Here is a 25,187-nt window from a genome sequence, read left to right as displayed (position 1 = left end):
ACAGCACTCCCCGCCCCCCCCCCACTCCAGATCTCGCTTCTATCGAGTTTTTGTTCAAATGTTGCCTCTTCAGAAGAGGCTTCCATTATCACCCTTTCTTTTTTTTTTTTTTTTCCCCCGAGACGGAGTCTCGCTCTGTCGCCCAGGCTGGAGTGCAGTGGCCAGATCTCAGCTCACCGCAAGCTCCACCTCCCGGGTTCACGCCATTCTCCTGCCTCAGCCTCCCGAGTAGCTGGGACTACAGGCGCCCACCACTTCGCCCGGCTAATTTTTTATATTTTTTAGTAGAGACGGGGTTTCACCGTGTTAGCCAGGATGGTCTCGATCTCCTGACCTCGTGATCCGCCCGTCTCGGCCTCCCAAAGTGCTGGGATTACAGGCTTGAGCCACCGCGCCCGGCCCATTATCACCCTTTCTAAAATAGACTCGCTCTCACTTCCCATCCCTTTATTCTGCTCCATCGTTCTTCATTATGCTGGCCACTATCTCAAAATATCTTTTATTTTTTATATTTATTTATTTTTGAGACGGAGTCGCTCTGTCGCCCAGGCTGGAGTGCAATGGCACGACCTCGGTTCACTGCAAACTCAGCCTCCCGAGTTCAAGCGATTCTCCTGCCTCAGCCTCCCGAGTAACTGGGATTACACGCGCGCACCGCCACGCCCGGATAATTTTTGTATTTTTAGTAGAGACGGGCTTTCACCATGTTGGTCAGGTTGGTCTCACACTCCTGACCTCAGGTGACCCGACTGCCTCAGCTTCCCAAAGTTCTGGGATTACTTGCGTGATCCACCGCGCCCGGCCTCAAATTATCTTTACTCAGTTAAATGCTTTTATTGTCTCTCCCAGTACAGTGTAAGCCCTAGCAGGAGAAGACTTTGCTTTAATCACATGCTGTAGCCCCAAAGCCCAGACAGTGCCTAGCACACACGAGATGCTCGATGAACAGTTATTGATTGAATAGATTAAACATCAACGCAATCAGGCTATTCACTTAGGGACTCTTTGCTAGTCGGCGGAGAGGTACATTATAGGTTCCTACGCAGAACGCATGCGCGCAAGATCCGGGAAGTGTGCATTGGAAAGGGGCGGGGCATCAGGGAGAGCCTCGCGGACATAGACGGTTTGGAGCGGAAAGCGAGAGGTGGAGGGGCGGCTTGGGGCTAAGCGCGCGCGCGCAGTGCAGACGCCAGCTCCCGGCGGTTGAAGTACTCAAGGTGCCCGAAGGCGGGGTAGTGACCTCGCGCGTGCGCCGTTGCCGCGGCGGCGCCGGGTCCTAGCGTGTGGGTTGGTCTTGGCCTCGCGCGGCGCGTGCGCAGTGCAGACGGCGGAGGGATTTGCGGCCGGGACCCACCCCCTGCTACAGTCGCTAGCCAAGGCCGCGCGGGTTCCTGAGCAGCGGCCTGGTGTGCTCGCTGCGCGGGCGACGGAATCAGACGGACGCGGACGCCCCCAGAGTGGAAGCCGAAGCAGGAGCTGTTGTTGCTGAGGGGCCGCCGCAGCCGCCGCGAGCCTCCGGACAGACACCAGAGCTAGGAGGGCGCTGCGCGGCGAGTGAGTGTGACTGAGTGGCCCGACGGGGAGCGGGGCCGCTACCCAGAAGCCCCAGCGGTGGGCCCGGGCCTCTTCCCCGCGGCCAGGCCCCCTTCCCGCGTCCCCGCCACAGGTCACTTCTGCATCCCTTTCCCGGACCCCGAGTTCTCTGGGCACCCACGCCCAGTTCCCACATCGCCCTCGCGGTTCCCTACCCACAGGCCCTTGCGGTGTGTGGCCTTTTTTCTTTTTCGTTTTTCTATGTTGTCCTGGACCCTTACCCATAATTCCTTTCGCTTTTGCGGGGCCCAGGTCTGTTACCCACAAGCTCTTGGTTTTGGAGCTTCGCTCCTTATGTTTCTTTCTTTGCTCGGAGACTTCCGACCCCCAGGCCCTTGCAAACTGCGTCTAGTAATTTGCTGTCCACGGTACGGAACGAGCAGCCACAACTGCTCTGGGCCTCTCTCCTCGGGTCCTTGATTCCCCCAGAAATTCCCAGGGAACCTCTCCGCCCCACAGCTCGTGTCTCAGGACTCTGAGACGTCACTACTCAGGAACGCTTTTTCAGCCTTTATTTTTGTTTCTTTTACCGGCCTTTCACCTCCACCGCCAACAAGACTTTTACCCTTTTCTCCGGTAACACAGGACCGTTCTCTGCCCTTACAAAGCCTGTTTTAATTCCGAGACTTTTTCCCTTTCTTTCTTATTTTGAGAGTCAAGGAGTAGTAGGGGCTTTCTCTGCAGACCTGATCTAACCTAAGGCTGTCCTGCTTCTGCTCTCAGACTTGGCAAGATGACCCAGTTCCTGCCGCCCAACCTTCTGGCCCTCTTTGCCCCCCGTGACCCTATCCCATACCTGCCACCCCTGGAGAAACTGCCACATGAAAAACACCACAATCAACCTTACTGTGGCATTGCGCCGTACATTCGAGAGTTTGAGGTGAGTTCACTGAGCAGGCAGGAATGGTTTGGGTTCTGGGGAGCAAGGGGTTGGATTTGCGAGTCCAGCCTCTGACCATTTTGCTAGCTGTGTGATTTAAGCGAGGGGCTTAATCTTTGTGATCCTCAGTTTCGCTGTTTTAAGTGGGGTTGCAGCCGGGTGTCGGGTGTGGTCGAGTGCAGCAGTAGTTCTAGCTACTCAGGAGGCTGAGGTGGGAGGATTGCTTGAGCCCAGGAGTTGGAGACTGGAGTGCTCTGTGATTGTGCCGCTATACTCCGGCCCGGGTGACAGAGCAGGACTTTGTCTCTCAAAAAAAAAATTTTTTTTTTTTTAAAGTGGGGTTGTGGCCCAGTGCAGTGGCTCACGCCTGTAATCCCAGTACTTTGGGAGACTGAGGCAGGTGGATCACCTGAGGTGAAGAGTTCAAGACCAGCCTGACCAACATGGTGAAACTCCGTCTCTACTAAAAATAACAAAAATTAGCCGGGCATGATGATGCCTGTAATTCCAGCTTCTTGGGAGGCTGAGGCACGAGAATCACTTGAACCCAGGAGGTGGAGGTTGCAATGAGCTGAGATCGTGCCGCTGCACTCCAGCCTGGGCAACAGAAGAAGTCTGTCTCAAAAAAAAGTGGAGTTTGATAGTACCCCTTTTGTAGAATTTTTGTGAAAATTCAGTGAGTAGTGGTTGAGAATTTGCACTTAACCCGCACCATTTATCAGCTCTGACTTTGGGCAAATGTTGTATCCTCTTCATGCATTGGTTTCTTTATCTTTAGCAAGGGGATAGTGGTAGCACCCTCATAATGCTGGAGAATTAAATGGCAAAGTGTATATCAGGGGGCTTGGCACCAAGCAGTCAGCACGTGTCAGCCTTTGTTACTCTGTTTACTATTTTTATTGTTAATAAGATGATGTTCATAAAGACTTAGCACCCAGTATTGAGTATTGGAGGACTTAAAACTGCAGATGGGGATCTTAGCTCTGCACCTTCGGGGTAAATAGGAATGAATGACTTAGGCTCCTGGACCTCTGTGTTTTTATTTGTGAAATGGGATGACAAAGGTCTTCTCTTAGGTGCATCAGAGCACACCTGAGAAAAACTGGCACACAGCCAGAAGTTACAAGAACATTCTGGCATTGCGTAGGGAAGGGCAGCTGGAGGCGAGGGAGTTGCACAGCAGAAGTTCGTAGATAACAGAAAGGTGTATCTTCAGTGGGATTTGCCACCCTTGGTGAACCCGCATTTGAGAAGTGTTACTGGCCAGTTAAATTAACTTAATGGGCACAGGCGGTGGTAGGTGCCCTTTGATGATGCAGGTCATGTGCCAGTTTCTATTTATTTATTTATTTATTTTTTGAGAGGGAGTCTCGCTCTGTCGCCCAGGCTGGAGTGCAGTGATGCGATCTCAGCTCACTGCAAGCTCCGCCTCCTGGGTTCACGCCATTCTCCTGCCTCAGCCTCCCGAGTAGCTGGGACTACAGGTGCCTGCCACCACGCCCGGCTAATTTTTTTGTACTTTTAGTAGAAACGGGGTTTCACTGTGTTAGCCAGGATGGTCTGGATCTCCTGACTTCGTGATCTGCCCACCTCGGCCTCCCAAAGTGCTAGGATTACAGGTGTGAGCCACCGTGCCTGGTCTCAGTTACTAGTTATTTATTTATAAGACAGTTTTGCTCTGTTGCCCAGGCTAGAGTGCAGTGGCATGATTTTAGCTCACTGCAACCTCTGGTTCAAGCAGCTCTCCTGCCTTAGCCTCTCAAGTAGCTGGGAGTACAGGGATGCACCACCACGCCTGGCTAGTTTTGTATTTTTAGTAGAGATGGAGTTTCACCATTTTGGCCAGGCTGGTTTCAAACTCCTAGCCTCAGGTGATCCACCCCCCTTGGCCTCCCAGAGTGCTGGGATTACAGGTGTGAGCCACCATGCCTGGTAGCCAGGTACTTTTTTTTTTTTTCTTTTGAGATGGAGTATCGCTCTGTTGCCCAGGCTGTAGTGCAGTGGCGTGATCTTGGCTCACTGCAACCTCTGCCTCCTGGGATTCCAGGGATTCTCCTGCCTCAGCCTCCTGGGTAGCTGGGATTACAGGCATGCGCTACCATGCCTGGCTAATTTTTGTATTTTTTGTAAAGACGGGGTTTCACCATGTTGGTCGGGATGGTCTCAAACTCCTAACCTTGTGATCTGCCTGCCTCGGCCTCCAAAAGTGCTGGGATTATAGGCGTGAGCCACCGCACCCCACCAGCCAGTTCCTATTTAATGTGTGGTTGGTGAGACCTTGAAGAACTGCCTTGGCCCTCAGAGGGTGTGCAGTTGTGGGCTTTGGAGCCCTGTTCTGTCAGCTCATGTTGCTTCAGGCCTGGTCCTCTTCACTGGCACTCATCAGCAGGGCCTTGTCATCACTCATTCCCATCACATCCTCTGGCAGTTTGTTCAATGCAAGTGATACTTGGAGCTGTGAGGAGCAATGTGTTTCCTAAATACTATATTCTTAAGCTAGATGTCACCCGTACCAGTGCTTTTTAAATTGTCTTTGGTGAAGGATAGATACTATTTCCAATCTGTTTGCTTGTGGTAAATATGATAGAATTACTTTTGGCCGGGCGCGGTGGCTCAAGCCTGTAATCCCAGCACTTTGGGAGGCCGAGACGGGCGGATCACGAGGTCAGGAGATCGAGACCATCCTGGCGAACACGGTGAAATCCCGTCTCTACTAAAAATACAAAAAAACTAGCCGGGCGAGGTGGCGGGCGCCTGTAGTCCCAGCTACTCCGGAGGCTGAGGCAGGAGAATGGCGTAAACCCGGGAGGCGGAGCTTGCAGTGAGCTGAGATCCGGCCACTGCACTCCAGCCTGGGCGACAGAGCCAGACTCTGTCTCAAAAAAAAAAAAAAAAAAAAAAAAGAATTACTTTTTAAAGAAAGACCTCATACAGGGGTTCGAGACCAGCCAGGCCAACATGGTGAAACCCCCATCTCTACTAAAAATGCAAAACCTAGCCAACATGCTGTCGTGTGCATGTAATCCGAGGTACTCAGGAGGCTTAGGCAGGAGTACCGCTTGAAGGATTCTAGTCGGTTCCTGGGTTCCTTTTAGAGACAGAGAAACACAGAGGGGAAAGTGGGGCTTAGAATCGCTTGAACCTGGGAAGCAGAGGTTGCAGTGAGCTCAGATCGCACCATTGCACTCCAGTCTGGGCAGCAGAGCACGACTTCGTCTCAAAAAAAAGACCTGCAGAATAAAAGACCAAATTTGTATTACAGTCAGTGGACATCAAACTGTGAAATTACTGTAGAAGTTTCTGAACACTTACTCATGGTTTCTGTACTTACCTGTACTTATCACAGTCCAGCAACAGTTTGGATAGTACTGGTCCATGGACCATGCTTAGTTTTTGAGACAGGGTCTTATTCTGTCACCCAGGCTGGAGTGCAGTGTCACAATCATGGCTCACGGCAGCCTTAACCTCTGGTGCCCAAAAGATCCTTCCCCCCTCAGCCTCCCTAGTAGCTGGGACTATAGGTGTGTGCCATTACACCTCGCTAATTTTTAAATTTTTTGTAGAGATGGTGTTTCACTGTTTCCCAGGCTAGTCTGAAACTCCTAGGCTCAAGCATTCTTCCTGTGTCGTCCTCCCAAAGTGCTGGGATTACAAGTGGAAAGCCACTGTGCGTGGCCGCAGACCATGCTTTGATCTGTGCCACTCCCCTCCCTGCACTGTGACAGGGGAAGTGTGAGTGGATGTTTATTTTTGTAGGGGGTGGGGGTGGGAGGGTTGACCTGCTTATTTCTTTGGTGAGTGACCCTTGCCATTTCCCCTAGTCCTTCCCACCTTGTCACCTCTCTTCTTGTTCCCAGGACCCTCGAGATGCCCCGCCTCCAACTCGTGCAGAAACCCGAGAGGAGCGCATGGAGAGGAAAGTATGTCATTGTTGCTTCCTGACCCCCTGTTTTGCCACTGTTTCCAGATGGTCCTTGACACTAGGACACTTCTATCTGCATTTACTTCTCTACTTCCCCTTCCTCCTGACAGAGACGGGAAAAGATTGAGCGGCGACAGCAAGAAGTGGAGACAGAGCTTAAAATGTGTAAGTCTCTCATCCACCATTCAGCTCTCTCCTCCCCCAAATCCTCTGTGTTCTTCCCAGGTCATACCCAGGACCCTGCTGTCGCCCAAAGCCTGTTTTGCGGGGAGCAGGGTTGTTAGTTCATTTATTTAGCCCCTGCCACTTGGCAAGCACTGTTTTTGGTTTAGGCTTTTCAGCAGCAGAACATAGGGTAAAAGTTGGCAGGAAGGGAGACCCCAGTACCTTGGGCTCCTCCTGCAGGAGAGGACAGTTAAGGGACTCCCACAATCTAGCTGGGAGTCACAGGCTGAGGCGATGAGTTGTGGGCGAGTGGGTCTGTCCTGGCTCTAACCTTAGCTCCTCAACCCTTGGGCTGAGGTTGTTCCATCCCCTCCACATAGAGGAGGAATTGGAGTACAAGACAGATATATTGTTGCCATTAAGCAAACTCATAAGAGGGTCAGATGTCAACCTCCAGTGGCTCTTTATTGTGAGGGTGAAAACTGTACAGTCACACGCAGCATAACAGTGTTTGAGTCAGCAGGGGACTGTGGATGTGATGATGATCCTATAAGATTATACCATATTTTCCTGGGTGCAGTGGCTCACTTCTGTAATCCCAGCACTTTGGGAGACCGAGGCGGGTGGATCATGAGGTCAGGAGTTCAAGACCAGCCTGGCCAACATGGTGAAATCCTGTCTCTACTAAAAGTACAAAAATTAGCCGGGCGTGGTGGCAGGCTCCTGTAATCCCAGCTACTCGGGAGACTGAGGCAGGAGAATCTCCGGAAGGCGGAGGTTGCAGTGAGCCGAGATCACGTCCACTCTCTGCAACCCAGCCTGGGCAACAAGAGCGAAAATCCATCTAAAAAAAAAAAAAATTATACCATATTTTTACTGTACTTTTTCTATGCTTAGATACGTTTAGATGCACAAATACTTAGTATTGTGTTAGGGTTGCTGTAGTATTTGGTGTAGTAATGTGCTTGGCCTGGGAGCAGTGGGATGCACCCTCTAGCCCGGGAGTGTTGTGAGGTATACCATCTGGGCTCGTGGAAGTGCCGTCTCATGTTTGCATATCGATATCACCATCAAACGACGCACTTCTCAGAACATGACATGACTCTAGTGAGAAGACAGGTTTTCCTCCTATACCTGTGAACTTCGATGAATCCCTTTCCTCCAAATCCTGGAGTGCAGGGTTTCGTCAGGGTGCTTACGCAGAAGTGTGACAGAGGCATCTGGTGGTGCGCTCTTTGGACACTGGCTGTCGGAACGCTGCCTTGATGTCCTTCCTCAGATGCCTCAGAGGCATCTCAGAATCAGTGTCCAAACCACAGGGGTTTTCCCTCGCCACCACCCTGGTTTCCTTTGGGTGTTTTCTCTGGGACGTAGACATTCAAGTGTGCTGGTCATGACCTCATTTTTTGCCATGCAATGTGTTTCTAACACCTTTTCTAACCCTTTGCTCAGTCTCTCACCAAGACCTATTTGTGTTACTTTCTAAGTGTCACAAACCTGACTCTTCTTTTCGTGTCCATCACCACCACCCAGGTCATCTCTTGCCTGGACAGCACAGTCACAGTCTGTTATAACTAGTTTACCTATGTCTTTTTTTTTTTTTTTGAGAGGGAGCCTCGCTCTGTCGCCAGGCTGCAGTGGTGCAGTCTTAGCTCACTGCACCCTCCGCCTCCCGGATTCAAGTGATTCTCCTGCCTCAGCCTCCCAAGTAGCTGGAACTACAGGCGTGTGTCACCACACCCAACTAATTTTTGTATTTTTAATAGAGACAGAGTTTCAGCATGTTGGCCAGGATCGTCTAGATCTCTTGACCTTGAGATCTGCCTGCCTAGGCCTCCCAAAGAGCTGGGGTTACAGGCATGAGCCACTGTGCCTAGCCCTCCCTGCCCTTTTTTTTTTTTTTTTTTTTTTTTTTTTTTGAGACGGAGTCACACTCTGTCACCCGGGCTGGAGTGCAGTGGCACTATCTTGGCTCACTGCAACCTCCGCCCCCTGGGTTCAAGCAATTCTCCTGCCTCAGCCTCCTGAGCAGCTGGGACTATAGGTGCGCGCCACCATGCCTGGCTAATTTTTGTAATTTTAGTAGAGATGGAGTTTCACTGTATTGGCCAGGCTGGTCTCGAACTTCTGACCTCGTGATCCACCTGCCTCAACCTCCCAAGGTGCTGAGATTACAGGCGTGAGCCATTGCACCCAGCCTAGTTTATCTATGTCTTAACCAACCAAAATCCACTGTGGGTCTTTTTTTTTTTTTCTTTTCTAGAAAAACTTTAAAATTGAGATGGGATCTCACTATGGTGCCCAGGCTGGTCTTGAATTCCTGGGCTCAAGTGATCCTCCTGCCTCGGCCTCCCAAAGTGCTGGGATTACAGATGTGAGCCACCATACCCAGCCAAAAATGTTCTTTGAAGCGATTCTCCTGCCTCCTGAGTAGCTGGGATTATAGGCTTGCGCCACCATGCCTGGCTAATTTTTTATTTTTAGTAGAGATGGGGTTTCTCCATGTTGGTCAGGCTGTTTTTGAACTCCTGACCTCAGGTGATCTGCCCGCCTCAGCCTCCCAAAGTGCTGGGATTACAGGCGTGAGCCACCACACCTGGCCAGAAATGCTTTTTAAAAACAGTTCCGCCCGGGCGTGGTGGCTTACACCTGTAATCCTGCAAGGCACATGGGTCACCTGAGGTCAGGAGTTCAAGACCAACCTGGCCAACATGGTGAAACCCTGTCTCTACTAAGAATACAAAAATTAGCTGGACGTGGTGGCATGCACCTGTAATCCCAGCTACCTAGGAGGCTGAGGCAGGACAATCGCTTGAACCTGGGAGGCGGAGGTTGCAGTGAGCCGAGATCACGCCGTTGCACTCCAGCCTGGGTGACAGAGCAAGACTGCATCTCAAAAAAAAAAAAAAGTTCCAGGCTGGGCATGGAGGCTCACGCCTATAATCGCAGCACCTTTGGGAGGCCGAGGCGGGCAGATCACCTGAGGTTAGGGGTTTGAGACCAGCCTGGCCAACATGGTGAAACCGTGTCTCTACTAAAAATATGTATATTTAAAAAAACAAACTAGCCAGGCGTTGTTGTGGGCTCCTGTAATCCCAGCTACTCGGGAGGCTGAGGCACGAGAATTGCTTGAATACGGGAGGCGGAGGTTGCAGTGAGCCGAGATCGCGCCATTACACTCCAGCCTGGGCAATAAGAGCAAAACTCCATCTCAAAAAAAAAAAAAACAAACAAGTTCCAATTGAGGACTTTGGACACTGGATCATAGATGAGGTTAAGGAATTAGTAAATATTAGCTCTTTAAGATGTAATAGTGGCACTGTGGTTTTGATGTTTAAAAGTCTTTATTAGAGACCAAAGTGGTGTGCTATCTGAAATTTCATTTAAAATAATTCAGCTGGTTGCAGCAGCTCACGCCTGTAATCGCAGCACTCCGGGAGGCTGAGGTGGGAAGACCACTTGAGTGATCCAGGCTGGTCAGGAGTTCCAGTGGTGAATATGGTGAAACCCTGTCTCAAGTGGAAATATAAAAATTATCCAGGTGTGGTGGCAGGGGCCTGTAATCCCAACTACTTGGGAGGCTGAGGCAGGAGAATCGCTTGAACTCGGGATGCAGAGGTTGGGGTGAGCTGAGGTCATGCCACTGCACTCCAGTCTGGGTGACAGAGCGAGACTCCATCTCAAAAAAAAAAAAACAACGCAGTGGGCTGTGGGAGGATAGGGATGAAACAAGTCTGGCCGCATGTTGATAATGGAAGTGGGCTCATGGGAGTTCCTTGTACTGTTCTCTACTTCCATTAAGTGCTTGAACTTCTCCATAATAGAAAAGAAATAAAAGAACGGATCAAGTTCAGTAGGGTTTCTGTGCCCTTCAGAGCCTCCACTCGTAACTATAGAAGCTTGCTGTGCCTTATCACAATGAACAGCTCCCGTCAAGGGGACCGTGCCTCCTTGCTGAGCACTTGTACTTCGTGTTACTGACTTCTCACAGCTTCCAAGTGCAGCAGGGGTTGCTACTCCCATTTTTAAGGTAAAGAAATGGAGGCTTGTTGAGGCAAGCACGCTTACAAAGAGTGAGAGTTCGGAGATGGGACCTCGAGCACCTCAAAGCCTAGTTCCCGACTCCACGGCCCAGTTCCTTTGCGTCTCTGCTCTGGGCTGCTCTGGGTTAAGATGAGCCCCTAACCAATGTTTTCCTAAGGGAGAGGTGCTGGCAGGGCTCTGCACACATACACTGGTGGGGCACTGCCTGGCCTTGGGTCTGTACTACCTTCTTTGAGCTTTCGTGCTCTGTCTTCAGGACTTGGGTACCATTGCTTTGCTGCATTTTCTTTTACCTTTAGGCACATTTGTGGCCCCCCACCCCCACCCCAGGTAAGCAAGCACTCCAGGAAACTCAGGCGGTGTGCTGGGGTGGTTTCCTTACAGCTGTCCTTCAGGAAGCTCAGCTGTTGTTTGGCCTTCTCCATCCCCCAACCCTGCAGCATTCATTGGTCCCACTGTAGTGTTCCACAGTAACTGTTAGAATGCCTGCTGTCTGGTGTTGCTGGGTGTGTTTCCTTGCCTCTGTGACAACCTTCAGCTCCTCATTAAATATTAGCATCTTATGAGGCCTTTCCTAGCCTGCCTTATAAAGTCATCTGTTTCTATCTCTGGTCATCTGATGTGATCATATGATCTCCTTATTTACTTCTTCCATTAGCATAGGAACCCCATGAGGGTAGACACCTTTTTTGTCTTTTTTTTTTTTTTTTTTTTTTTTTTGAGACAGTCTCACTGTGTTGCCCGGGATGGACTGCAGTGTCGTGATCTCAGCTTACTACAGCCTTCGTCGCCTCCCTGGTTCAAGCGATTCTCTTGTCTTAGCCTCCTGAGTAGCTGGACCATGCCCAGCTAATTTTTTGTGTATTTTTAGTAGAGGCGATGTTTTGCTATGTTGGTCGGCTGGTCTCGAACTCCTGGTTGCAAGTGATCCGCCTGCCTCCGCCTCCCAAAATGCTGGGATTACAGCTGTGAGCCACTGCGCCCAGCACCCCTTTTTTTTTTTTTTGAGATGGAGTCTCGCTCTGTTGCCCAGGCTGGAGTGAGTGAAGTGACACGATCTCCACTCACTGCAAGCTCCGCCCCCCGGGTTCATGCCATTCTCCTGCCTCAGCCTCCCGAGTAGCTGGGACTACAGGCACCTGCCGCCACGCCCGGCTAATTTTTTTGTATTTTTATTAGAGACGGGGTTTCACAGTATCCGCCAGCATGGTCTCGATCTCCTGATCTCGTGATCCGCCCGCCTTGACCTCCCAAAGTGCTGAGATAACAGGCGTGAGACACCGCGCCCGGCCAGCCTTTTTTGTCTTGTTTACTGCCAAATCCCCAACAACTACAGTATTTCCAGGCACATAGTAGATGCTTAAGAGTTACCTATTTATGGCCAGGTGTGGTGGCTCAAGCCTGTAATCCCAGCACTTTGGGAGGCCGAGATGGGCGGATCATGAGGTCAGGAAATCGAGACCATCTGGCGAACATGGTGAAACCCCATCTCTACTAAAAGGTACAAAAAAACTAGCCGGGCGAGGTGGCGGGCGCCTGTAGTCCCAGCTACTCGGGAGGCTGAGGCAGGAGAATGGCGAGAATGGCGTAAACCCGGGAGGCGGAGCTTGTAGTGAGCTGAGATCCGGCCACTGCACTCCAGCCTACGGGACAGAGCAAGACTCCGTCTAAAAAAAAAAAAAAAAAAAGAGTTACCTATTTACAAAAGCACAAACATCGGCAAAAAAAAAGAATTACCTTTTGATTGAATGAGAGTTAGCTGGTGCAGGGAAAGAAAAAACAAAAAAGCCAGTGCAGATTGAGAGACCTGGCCATAGAAAATTACAACGCTCAGGGATGTGGTACGACAAGGAACTTTTTTGGTTTTTTTGAGACAGAGTCTTGCTTTATTGCCCCAGCTGGAGTGCAGTGGCACGATCTTGGCTCACTGCAACCTCCGCCTCCCAGATTCAAGTGATTCCCCTGCCTCAGCCTCCTGAGTAGCTGGGACTGTAGGCGCACACCTCCACACTCTGGTAATTTTGTATTTTTAGTAGAGATGAGGTTTTGCCATGTTGACCAGGCTGATCTCGAACTCCTGACCTCAGGTGATCCGTCTGCCTTAGCCTCCCAAATTGCTGGGATTACAGGTGTGATCCACCGAGCCCAGCCTGGCAAGCAACTTTGAGGAGTGGGTGGGGAGAACACCGAGATGGAGTTGTTTTCAGACATTTCCATTCGTCCCAAATAGCAATTCCCTTAAATTGTGGCTCAAGCTTCTGCTTTCTAAAACATCCCTTAGGCCAGGCACGGTGGCTCACGCCTGTAATGGCAGCACTTTGGGAGGCTGAGGCAGGTAGATCACCTGAGGTCAGGAGTTCGAGACCAGCCTGGCCAACATAGTGAAACCCCGTCTGTACTAAAAGTACAAAAGATTAGCTGGGCGTGGTGGTGTGTCTGTAATCCCAGCTACTTGGGAGGCTGAAGCAGGAGAATCGCTTGAACGCGGGAGGCGGAGGTTGCAGTGAGCCAAGATCGCACCACTGCACTCCAGTTTGAGCAACAAGAGTGACACTCTGTCTCAAAAAAAAAAAATCTGATACTTTATTTCTCTAGCTTCTGGCAACACTCACACCGTCTTCCTGAAAAGGTAGCACCCGGGGGTTCGGGAAAGGAGCCTGGTAGTTCAAGTGCCTGGGGTGAGAGGTGAAGTCTGCCTTGGCCCTTTGCCACTTTGACACCTCTCTTTTTCTGTGTCTCGAGTTCTGTTTTGCTTCCATTGGCAAAATAGTAATAAATAAATATCAGTGTCCAGCACTGTGTCTGGGCCATAGTATGTGCTCAGTAAATTATATGCCTAGTGTTCCATTATTGGAATGCTAAGCTTGTGGGAGTTATTTATATCCTGCTCAGGGTCATCGCCAGGGTCTGATTTTTCACACGTCTGCAGTTCAAACAATTGCAACCTCTGGGTTAATGTTACTCCTTTTCTCATACTCTCCCAGAATGTGACAGGGCTTCTGAGGGGAGCCCTATGCCGTGGAAGACCCGGCAGAGTGTCCTTAAGGCCCCGGCAGGAGTCAGGGTCGTTATGTGCTGGGGCCGCTATATTTGGTGAAAAGGACTTATTCCCAGGCCTCACCCAGCAGGATCACTATGGAATTGGTTTCTCAGGAGATTTCTGGCTCTTTTCTTTGGAGATTGTTATTCCTTAGTCGCCAGGTAGGACAGTTTGCCTCACAGCGAGGCTGGAGTGAGGATCTAATCTGATGCTCCTCAGTTCCTGGGTTCCTGTTAGAGACACAGGGCACAGACGGGAAAGCAGAGCTTACTTAGCCTTTGCTCTTCTGGCTGTCATTCGCAGCCTTGGGGTGGCTTGGTCTCAGGTTTTCCTGTGGGCTGTAGTTGCAGTCTGTGTCCAGTGGGTGGCAGTGTGGCCCTGCCTACAGGAAGGACCTCTCCCTCCCTTTCAGGATACGACGCCTCCTCCATGTACCCCCAGTTCAAACACCCTGACCCACTCCACTTACTCTTTTGATGGGTCCTGGGGGCATCAGCTGCATTTCCAGGGAGGCCCAGTTGGGCTGTTACTGTTTGGATCACCTTGCATCTGGGAGCGATGGGGCCCTTAGGGTTTATGTAGGTCTGAAATGGCAGTTGGGCCTGCCACATCCTGTCAGCTTGAAGTCAGCCTTACCTCCTCCCCTCAGCAGCCTGGATTATCTCTCAGCCACTCTGATAAAGCCCACTGTGCCTAAGAGAAACAGGTTCAGAGGGGCGTGCCTGAGGTTGCCAGGTCACCACCCATGTTCCTCCAGCTAGGGGCCTCTCCCAGTGCCACTGTTTTCTTCTTGGCCTCTGCCCATTGTATTTGTTTTGCTACCTGAGACCATGGACACCTTCAACTTACAAAATTCCCTTCTTCCTGCACAGGGGACCCTCACAATGATCCCAATGCTCAGGGTGATGCCTTCAAGACTCTCTTCGTGGCGAGAGTGGTAAGTCCCCAGCTCCCAGCTCCTGGAACCCCACGCTGCTGAGAGCCTGGGTCTGGCCCAAAGGGCAGATAGGCTAGGTACTGGGGAATGTTCCAGGGGCTGCGGGACAGCTCTGTTCTCCCATTTAATGTCATACCCATCTCCTTGTAGAACTATGACACAACAGAATCCAAGCTCCGGAGAGAGTTTGAGGTGTACGGACCCATCAAAAGAGTAAGTGGAGTGGGGTCAGGGTGTTTGAATTGGGGGTGCATGGAGAAGGGGCCGTGTCCTAAAAGGGAGGGAGAGAGGTCCCAGCCCTGAGCATGGCTCACACCATTTCAGGGCCTGGGTTTATGCATCCTGACTGTATTTTCATGCAGCAGACCTTGGGTAGCAGAAGTAAAATGAGAAGTAATGACTGCTGGTGGTTGATGGAGAGCAGGGGTTGGCAAACCAGACTCACTGCTTGTGATAAAGTCTTCGTGCTGCGCAGCCGGGCAGGCCTGTCTGTCTACACGTTGTCTTTGGCTGCTACTGTTGTAAGGCAGGGTTGGGTCGTTGCAAGAGTATATGGCCGTCAAAGCTGGAAATACATACTCTTTGCGTCTTGGCAGAATACGTATGCTGAGTCTTGTTTTAGAGAAAGGCTTTGTTTTACCAATTTTCTTTTAAGTCACTTAAATGCTGTGCCTGATTTCCTTTATCTAACATGGGAGACGCATGCCTTCCCTGGGCAGTAGTGAGGGCTTGAGGCCACCCTACACACAAACTGATGTTAGCCATGTCTCCTCCTTCCTACTCGGTTTTTGATACATCTTTTTAAAATACTTACACATGTCAGGCCGGGTGCGGTGGCTCACACCTGTAATCTCAGCTTTTAAGGAGGCAGAGGCGGGAGGATAGCTTAAACCTAGGAGTTCCAGACCTGCCTGGGCAATATAGTGAGACCCCGTTGTCCACAAAAAGGAAAAAAAAATATTGTTGGGCCAGGCGTGGTGGCTCATGCCTGTAATCCCAACACTTTGGGAGGCCAAGATGGGCAGATCACCTGAGGTCAGGAGTTCGAGACCAGTCTGACCAACGTGGTGAAACCTGGTCTCTACTTAAAAAAGTACAAAAATTAGCTGGGCGTGATAGCGGGCACCTGTAATCCCAGCTACTCAGGAGGTTGAGGCAGGAGAATTGCTTGAACCCGGGAAGCGGAGGTTGCAGTCAGCCAAGATCGTGCCACTGTACTCCAGCCTGGGTGGCAGAGTAAGACTCCATCTTAAAAAAAAAAAAGGTATTGTAGGCCGGGCGTGGTAGCTCACGCCTGTAATCCCAACACATTGGGAGGGCAAGACAGGCAGATCAGCTGTAGTCAGGAGTCAAGACCAGCCTGGCCAACATGGCGAAACCCCGTCTCTACAAAAATACAAAATATTAGCCAATTGTGGTGTCTCGTGTCTGTGTGTTTGTTTGCATATATCCGTATATGCCTGTATATATGTGTGTATACACACATACACACGTTGTTCTGCCCTGCACAGTCCAGTGACAACCTTGGCCCCACCCTTGTCCCTCTGATCCCATTCGAGTCAGGAATCTCGGTTGTGCTTCGGAGGCTGTGGGGTCCCAGGTTCATCCATGATAGCGGTTGGTCGCCGACTGGTAGTGATGTGAATGGAGAACTAGCCATCCTTTTTTTTTTTTTTTTTTTTTGAGACGGAGTCTCGCTCCATCGCCCAGGCTGGAGTGCAGTGGCCGGATCTCAGCTCACTGCAAGCTCCGCCTCCCGGGTTTATGCCATTCTGCTGCCTCAGCCTCCCGAGTAGCTGGGACTACAGGCGCCCGCCACCTCGCCTGGCTAGTTTTTTGTATATTTTTAGTAGAGACGGGGTTTCACTGGGTTAGCCAGGATGGTCTCGATCTCCTGACTTCGTGATCCGCCCGTCTCGGCCTCCCAAAGTGCTGGGATTACAGGCTTGAGCCACCGCGCCCGGCCAGAACTAGCCATCCTTGAGGGACCAGCTCACATGCTGTCACCTCCCAGAAATCTTCCTTGGTTCATTCTGGCCACCTCTGTCTCAACAGCCCTTCCTTACCCATTGTTCTCCCTTACGTGGTCCCCGAGGGGTCTTCCTGACATCCAGAGCTGACCCCATCTCCTCAGCGGTCCTGTGGGTCCCTGGCATGTTAGGACATGTCCAGCTGTGACCATCTGACCTTACAGGACTCTTCCCCAAGCTGTGTGGCCTCGTGGACCTCCACCCCACCCCCACCCCCCACCCCCCTTCTCTTGCTGCCATCCTCGGGATGGGACCCATCCCTCAGCGTGCCACATTCTCTCAAGCCTCCCTGGCTGTGCACATGTCCTTGCTTTTTTTCTTAGAACTCCCCTGTCCCTGGCCAGGTGCAGTGGCTCATGCCTGTAGTCCCAGCACTTTGGGAGGCCGAGGAGGGGGATCATGAGGTCAGGATTTCAAGACCAGCCTGGCCAACATGGTGAAACCTCGTCTCTACTAAAGATACAAAAAATAACCCAGGTGTGGTGTCACGCGCCTGTGATTCCAGCTACTCGGGAGGCTGAGGCAGAAGAATCAGTTGAACCTGGGAGGTGGAGGTTGCAGTGAGCTGAGATCGTGCCATTGCACTCCAGCCTGGGTGACAGAGCAAGACTCCACCTCCAAAAAAAAAAAAAAAAATTCCCCTGTCCCATTGGCATTCACAACTCCCTTCTGTTTCCCTAAGTCCATTTGTGTCCTCCTGACTCCACATAGACCACCCACATTGGCCCTTCGTTGCTCAACAACCTTCCCAGCTCCTCAGGGACTGTACTTCTCAGCCTGGCACTGGGGCGCTTGATGACCCTGGGCCTGCTCACCGTTGTGGCCTCATCTCCTGGGGCTCTCTGTCATCAGTGCGTGAGCCAGCTCTGCCGAAGTGCGTCCCCCCAGCCTCTTGCCCTCCTGCCACCAGGCCATTGGACCTCTGGAGTTACTGCTTTTCCACCTGACAGGCTAACACCTCACTGTCCTCCTTCATCTGTCTTCTTTCTTTAGGTCTTAAGTGTCATTTTCTCCAGGAAGCCACCTCTGTGCTCTCTGGTCCTACAATTAGAACATAAGTCACTCAGGGCTCTTGAAGGACAGAGAGGGTCTGAGACCTCACCTGGCCCAGGGCCTGGTGCGCAGGCTGTTGTGGGGTTGGTGGGGTGGAGCCGCTCTGTGGTGGGACTCACCCCTGTCCCCATGCGCCCCGCAGATACACATGGTCTACAGTAAGCGGTCAGGAAAGCCCCGCGGCTATGCCTTCATTGAGTATGAACACGAGCGAGACATGCACTGTGAGTACCTCCCGCCGAGCCTTGCCCTCTGACCCGCTCTCACTTCTCTGCTGCCCCAGCCCCTCCCAGTCTGTCCCCTCCCCCACCCTGCCACACCTGACATTAGCAATGTCTCTTTTCCTCCTCCCTCTGTTTCTGATGTATCTTTTTTTTTTTTATATACGTGATTTTTAAAAAAAACCAAATCCCCCACAACGTGTGTGTGTGTGTGAACCTGGGGAGGTAAGTGTCACACGTTGAACCTCAGGGGCAAAGAGGGAACTGGGTGAGGGGCTGGGGCCAGTTGGAGGTGGGGGAAGGGGTCGGATTTTGGGGGAGCCTCTCCCCATTATTCCCCCCACTGAAGTTGGGGGTGGCCAGGTTGCAATGAGGACTGGCCTTTGAACCTGTCCTCTCTTCTCCCCCAGTAGAACTGGGGCTGGGCCACCCGACCCTCTGCCTCCCCAACCCTGGCCCCCCACCCTGTTCCTCAGTGGGCAGTGGGGTGATAGGCATGTTGAGCGCCTGCCCCTACAGTTCCAAAGCCCCCTTTGAGGCTGCCGCGGCGTCCACATGGGCAGGGATGGGTGGGGGAGGGTGGGCAGGGCTGCGGCGTGTCCAGGGGCCGCCGTATTAATTGATTGTTCTTATTGTCACTGCAGCCACCACGCAGCTGGCTTGCAGCTGATGCTTACGCTCCCCTTACAACACCTCAGTGTATGGTTGGTATAAGGGTTTGTATCATGGGTAAGATCACTCAGCACCGCACACCAGCCCAGCTTAGCCAGGCAGCTCAGGAGCAGCGAGGCGCCCCTCCTCCCGCCCCAGTCGCCCCCGCAGCCTCCCCGCACCCATGGCCCTTTCCTTGTTTGGGTGCCCTTTGTCCCTCCTGCCCCGATCCGTATGCTCTCCGAGAATCTTGCTGATCCCAGGAGGGGAAGGATGAACCCGGTAGGAAAGGCGGTGGCCTCTCCGCTTGGGTTCCACCCAGCCTCTGATGACCCGGCTTCGTGATGTCAGTGGCGAGGTGGCGGGAACACCAAGGGCAGGGCACCAGGCCAGGGCTCCACTGGAACCCTTCAGCCTTCCCTCCCTGCCCCCGTGCTTTCTGTGGGGCTGCTACTGTGCTGGCCCTGGAGAGTCTTTTTGGCTGCTAGTTTTGGGGTGCTCTGCGCCCTTCCTGTCTTCCTTACTGTGGTTGAGGCCTCCCGAGGGGGCTGGCTGTGGTGTCCAGCCGCTCTCCAGAGGTGGTCAGGAGCTCCCCAAAGTGCATGGAATTGGGGCTTGGGGTGTGGGAGGGACCAAGGGGTAGGCTGCCAGCAGCTGAAGGTGTCAGTTGGTTTTTACTAAAGAACCTTCCACTGTCTAGAGACTTGAGAGAGGGAAAGAGAGAGAGAGGCCTAGACGAACACAATCACATATTTTCTTTGCTGTTCCTCCCGGGATGGGCCTCTTTTGGGGTTTGGGACTCTGAACCCGAGCGGGGTTCCTTCGCTTGACTTTGATCCTGGTCCTTAAATGCCTTTCCCCACTCCCCTCCTGTGGGTTCAGGGGCCAAGTGGCCCCTCCTCAGAGCACGGGCAGCACCGTCTCCTGGACCCCTGTGTGCCAGCCTCTGCAGACGCAGCTGGTGGGAGGGAGCATGGAGTTGGAGGTGGAGAAGTCGCGGGGGGTGGGCTATGTGCCTAGTTCAGTGTGACTTGGGGACTGGTGAGGTTGGACAGGTTTTTGAGGCCTCCCCAGCCTTCTTTGTAAATTCACACGAGATAGTCCAGGGCTTTCCAGAGCCCAGCTTGGATGATAATCCTCGTCTCCCTGACTCTAAGGCCTCCTTGAGATTTCTTTGGGGTCCACCACGTCCTCTGCCTGTCTCCAGGTGGTACAGGAGATGTGGTTCCTCTCCCTCTCCTGGCTCCCTAGAACCCCCGACTTCCCCTCCCTGTAGCTTTAGCTGACCCCATGGTGGTGGGTGTGGGGTCTGTGCGCGTGCTCAGGTAAGCTTGGGGGCTCCAGGTAAGCGGTCCCGTGTCCCCCCCCGGGAAGCCCGCCTCCTCGCCAGGCCCCCAGGAGTTGCCGAGCCCCCCCCATCCCGCTCGGTTTGGACACCCGCAAGGCCGGCATCGGTAAATGGCACCTTTTTCTCTTCCTCTGGTTGTTATTTGGGGGGGAGCGGGCTGGGGCGGGGCAGGGTATTACGGTTGGTTGAGGACAGCCCCCTAGGCCAGGGCTGGGTGGGGGAACAGGGACTTTTTGGCCTTCCCGATAGCCCCACGTGATCATAGGCCAGGGCCTCAGGCTTGCCTTCTGCTGTGCACTACCCGAGAGCAGCAGTGAGCCTCTCCCCCATCTCCCCTCTACGACTCCTCTTTCCTGGCAGGCTCAGGCTGGGGTGCGCTCCCAGCATGTGTTGAGCCGGGGGTGTGGAGGGCGAGATGGGGCGGGGCTGGGGGGGAGGCAGAGTCAGTCATCTCAGGTAAGGCAGGGATTTTCAGTAGCACCGCACGGCTCCCCATGCTTCCTCCACTGCCCCTCTCCCCTGCTGCAGGGGCCCTACCAGGCCCCCTGGGAGTGTATAACCCGCCTCTCTGCTCCCTGCCATTTCCTGAAGATTTCTCCCACCCCCTTCTGGTTCATTTTCTGTTCTGATGTCTGTTCCCCCCACACTCACCCCCCTCCAAAAAAAAACAAAAACAGAAAAACCGGTGTGGTCTGGGGTGCGGAGCGTCCCAGCTGGGCCTCCTGCCCTGGCTTGGTGTCTCAGGGTGCATGCTTGGGGTTGTGGAGGAGCCCCCTCCCCCACAGCAGAGTCCAGCGTGGAGTTAACCTTCAGTTTCTTTGCAGCGATTTTGGCCGCCCTGGCGGGAGGGGGCTGTTCCATCATGTGGGAGAGGAAGGATGGGGGATCCCGGGGGGTGGTGGGTGAGGGTGAACATCTCCCTCGACCAGGAGTGGTTGGGGCGCTGAGAGGAAGCAGAGGCTGAGATGGAGCAGGCCCTTCGCCGGTTTGGGAGAGGGTTGGTCTGGCTGTCAGTTGCCTGGCTGTCTGTTGGGCGTGTGCGTGTGGGTGATGATGGGGACACGGGGCGGGGATTCTGTAGACCTGGGCCTGTCCTGACTAGCGGACCCTCTGGGGACTCCTCCCCTCCCCCTCCCCACATCTGTTACAGCCGCTTACAAACACGCAGACGGCAAGAAGATTGATGGCAGGAGGGTCCTTGTGGATGTGGAGAGGGGCCGAACTGTGAAGGGCTGGAGGCCCCGGCGGCTAGGTGAGCACGTCCTGCCCTCGATGGGCTCTCGGGGACCCTGGACCTGGTGGCCTTGTTCTCACTTCTTTGCTGCTTTCTGCTTCTCTGTCTCCTGCCGGCTCACGTCTCCCATCGCGTCCTCATCTCCAGCTTCTCTGTTTCGTGGCCATCACATTTCTGACAGCCGCCTGTCTCCTCGTTCTGGGTTACTGTGAGGAGCAGGGGCACCAACCTGGAGCAGGGGCACCAGGCTGGAGAGGCCTGAGCCCACATGCTGGCGTCCTCACTTGCTTGCTGGGGGCCCCCTCTTCCTGCCTCATTGTCCTTCTCTTAGTGGAAATAACCTGAGTTTGCTGAGCTCAGTGTACTGGGTGCCCAGCTTGGCAGTGACGCATGCTGGGGTTGTAAATGTCACTTGCTCATCTGCTTCTGCTGCTTGTTCTTGCTCTTGTTCGCTCTTTTACTGATTCAGCAAGTACCTATTTGATCACCAGCCGTGTGCCAGGCTTCTAGTCAAGAGCAACCCAGAGGCAGCCTCTGCCCTCTGAGCCTCCTGCATTCAGTCTCCTCATTGTCGTTCGCTGTCTCAGGCAAGGTCAGTTTGGCTGCAGGTATCAGAAATAAACTTGAGCTTCCTGAAACATAAAAACATAAAAAAAGAAACATAATTCTGTTAACACAGAATTATGGGCATCCTTTGGAGTTCAGAGGTATGTGATGCCCATGGATCTAAGAGGACCTGGTAGCTGAAGCTGTTAAGAGCTGGGGCAGCCAGGCCAGGCACAGTGGTTCACGCCTGTAATCCCAGCACTTTGGGAGGCTCAGGCGGGTGGATCACGAGGTCAGGAGTTCGAGACCAACCTGGCCAAGAAGCTGAAACCCCGTCTCTACTAAAAATACAAAAATTAGGTGGCCGTGGTGGCGGGCACCTGTAATCTCATCTACCCAGGAGGCGGAGGTTGCAGTGAGCCGAGATCGAGTCACTGCATTCCATCCAACCGGGGTGACAGAGCAAGACTCTGTCTCAGAAAAAAAAAAAAAAAGCTGGGACGACTCACCTGTGATGTGTGACGGCCCACAGCTTGCTTCTGCCTCCTTAGCCTCCATGCAGCTGGGTCTGTCCCATGCCTCTTTGCACTGGCCCAGCGCAGCATGCCACAGGCTCCGGCTTTACACTCAGTCCTGGACGGGTCTCTTGTTTCAAGGTGGGCACATCTGATTGACTCAGTGCTGGGCCTGGGGTCCTGCTACTCAGGCATGCTTCTTGACGACTGAATCCTGCAAAGCTGAGTGACAGTTGTCAGAGATGATGATGATCCCTGGGCAGACACCCAGGCAGTAGTAGCCACTTGGGACTCCTGTCCTGCCTCCCAGCCCTGTGTCCTCACTCTGGATTCGCCTGTGCTAGGGAGACCACACTCTAAGCTGCTGAGCCTCTGAGTTTACCAGGCATGTTCTTACCTTACTCTGGTCTCTCCGGGGTGGAGTGGGTTCTTACAGCTCTGCTGTTTCCTGTTGGGGCAGGAGAATTCTGGAATCTCAGCCTTTCCAGAATCTCAGAATCTTCTAGTTCAATTGCCATTCAAACTTTTTGTTGGTGTTAGCCAATAACATCTTGACTTGGTGCACCCGCAGAAATACTATAACCTAAAGTTTGAGGAAACAGTTTTTTCTATGTAGTAAGTGTATAGTAGTATTGTATATTCTGCTGTTTTGTTTTTAAGATGTTGGTTGCAACCCATCAGATTGATGGTGTGACTCATTGCTGGGTCATGACTTGAAAATAGTAAAGGCTAGTCTAGCTGCTCTGTGCCTGTGACATGGCAGGTGCCTGGTCTGCTGCCGGCTTCCTGTAAGAACGTCTCCCTGCAGCCTCTTTTCTACACAGAACTCAGCCCTGCCTCACGGAAGCTTTTCCAGGCAGTGTAGAGGAGCGCTTGAGAAGGCAGGTTCTGCAGCAGACGGCAGTGACAGCCCAGTTCTGCACCTTCCTTGCTGAGTCACTGTGGGCCAGTGACTTGATCTGAGATTGTTTCCCCATCATAACCATGAGGTTCCTTGGGGCTGTTCATGTATTCACTTGACACACACACATCCACCTTTCTATATCAGCTGCAGCGCCACCTGCTGGTACCGTGAGCAAGAGCCGAGTGCGCCCACGGTCCCGGTGCCTTGCAGTCAGTCTGGTGGGAGAGGCAGGTAGGGGTCGACTCAGACAGGTAGCAAACCTGAAACTCCCGGGAAAGGAAGCATTTCTGCAACTGTGAGTACATAGGACTGTGAGGAGAGGCTTCTGGAGGAAGGGATGTTCGGGCTAGCCTTAAGGGTAAGTGGGAGTTCGCCAGAGAAGGAAGGGGAGACCAGTCCAGGGCAAGGAGAATGCGCAGACTGTGGGAAAGGCCTGGGACGCGCAGCCAGGGGCTGCCGCTCAGACACTAGCGGGGCCCACTCTTGCTGCTTCTACCACCAGTTGACGAGGAGTTTGGACCTCAGGCTGGGGGACGCCACCAGAGGCTTCTAAGCCGATCATGTTTTTGGGTGGAAAGAGCTTTAGCTTCGGGCTTGTGTGAGGATGAGGATGATTGGAAGGGAGGGATTTGAGGCTGTGAAGTGCGCTGTGGTTAATATGATGCGCTTTGGGGTCAAATGTGGGTTCCAGTAACGGCTGTTTCCTAGCGAATGCTTTGTGTGAGTTATTTCAGGAAGATGTGGCTGTCTTGTGATGGGAGTGCGCGGGATGAACTGCAGAGGGGGACCCGGCCCTGTGAACACTAAGCCAGGGGCTGCCTTTCTGCTCTTGGAGCCGGCTGATTTCTGCTTCTCCGGGCCCTGCCCCTGCCCCTGCCCATACTGACCCTCTTGTCTGTCTGCCCTGCCCAGGAGGCGGCCTCGGTGGTACCAGAAGAGGAGGGGCTGATGTGAACATCCGGCATTCAGGCCGCGATGACACCTCCCGCTATGATGAGAGGTAAGATTGGGCGACCGGTGTCCTGGGGTCGGGGGCGGTCACGGGGGGAGCCCGGCCACACAGGTCTGCCCACCTCATCCAGGCCCGGCCCCTCCCCGCTTCCGCATAGGGACCGGGACCGGGACCGTGAGCGGGAGCGCAGAGAGCGGAGCCGGGAGCGAGACAAGGAGCGAGAACGGCGACGCTCCCGCTCTCGGGACCGGCGGAGGCGCTCACGGAGTCGCGACAAGGAGGAGCGGAGGCGCTCCAGGGAGCGGAGCAAGGACAAGGACCGGGACCGGAAGCGGCGAAGCAGCCGGAGCCGGGAGCGTGCCCGCCGGGAGCGGGAGCGCAAGGAGGAGCTGCGTGGGGGCGGTGGCGACATGGCGGAGCCCTCCGAGGCGGGTGATGCACCCCCTGATGATGGGCCTCCAGGGGAGCTCGGGCCTGACGGCCCTGACGGTCCAGAGGAAAAGGGCCGGGATCGTGACCGGGAGCGACGGCGGAGCCACCGGAGTGAGCGCGAGCGGCGCCGGGACCGGGATCGTGACCGCGACCGTGACCGCGAGCACAAACGGGGGGAGCGGGGCAGTGAGCGGGGCAGGGATGAGGCCCGAGGTGGGGGCGGCGGCCAGGACAACGGGCTGGAGGGTCTGGGCAACGACAGCCGAGACATGTACATGGAGTCTGAGGGCGGCGATGGCTACCTGGCTCCGGAGAATGGGTATTTGATGGAGGCTGCGCCGGAGTGAAGAGGTTCTCTCCACCAGCTTTGTTTGGACGCGTTCCTGCCCACCCCTTGCTGTCATCCCCTCCCCCAACCTTGGCCACCTGAGTTTGTCCTCCAAGGGTAGGTGTCTGATTTGTTCTGGCCCCTTGGATTTAAAAATAAAATTAATTTCCTGTTGATAGTGGGCACCTCGGTTTCTTCCTCACTGCTGTCCTCCCCAGAAGGTTGTCCCTGACTTTCGATAGCCCTGCTTGGTTTGGTTTGCAGGGAGTAGTTATAACTTGAGGGTTAGGACGTGAGGCTGGCTCTGCCCAGTAGCCAGAGCTGGTGAACGTTAGGGAGGAGGCCTCTCTAGGGCTCCTTGTCTCCCTTGGTTTTTCACTCTCTTTTTTCTT

At 53.4% G+C, this 25,187-nt stretch overlaps 1 protein-coding gene across 3 annotated transcripts; it reads left to right on the top strand.

Moving 5' to 3' along the window:
* The first annotated feature begins 1,100 nt into the window (after positions 1–1,100).
* SNRNP70 (small nuclear ribonucleoprotein U1 subunit 70) lies at positions 1,101–24,971 on the top strand. Of its 3 annotated transcripts, none has more exons than XM_007997505.3 (10): positions 1,101–1,554; positions 2,317–2,473; positions 6,331–6,393; positions 6,506–6,560; positions 14,517–14,581; positions 14,732–14,794; positions 17,807–17,888; positions 21,035–21,136; positions 23,996–24,083; positions 24,193–24,971. In XM_007997505.3, exons 2-10 carry the CDS (start codon positions 2,327–2,329, stop codon positions 24,812–24,814), a joined length of 1,287 nt encoding a protein of 428 aa, XP_007995696.1. In that variant the 5' UTR covers positions 1,101–1,554; positions 2,317–2,326; the 3' UTR covers positions 24,815–24,971. The 3 variants fall into 3 exon arrangements, with proteins under 3 accessions (XP_007995696.1, XP_007995695.1, XP_072872300.1); XM_007997504.3 differs by having other exon boundaries at positions 1,326–1,554; positions 24,166–24,971; XM_073016199.1 differs by having other exon boundaries at positions 1,360–1,558; positions 24,166–24,971.
* Positions 24,972–25,187: the final 216 nt, after the last annotated feature.

This window comes from Chlorocebus sabaeus, chromosome 6, assembly GCF_047675955.1.
Source record: "Chlorocebus sabaeus isolate Y175 chromosome 6, mChlSab1.0.hap1, whole genome shotgun sequence".
NCBI lineage: Eukaryota > Metazoa > Chordata > Mammalia > Primates > Cercopithecidae > Chlorocebus > Chlorocebus sabaeus.
This window is presented reverse-complemented; position numbering and strand designations above follow the sequence as displayed.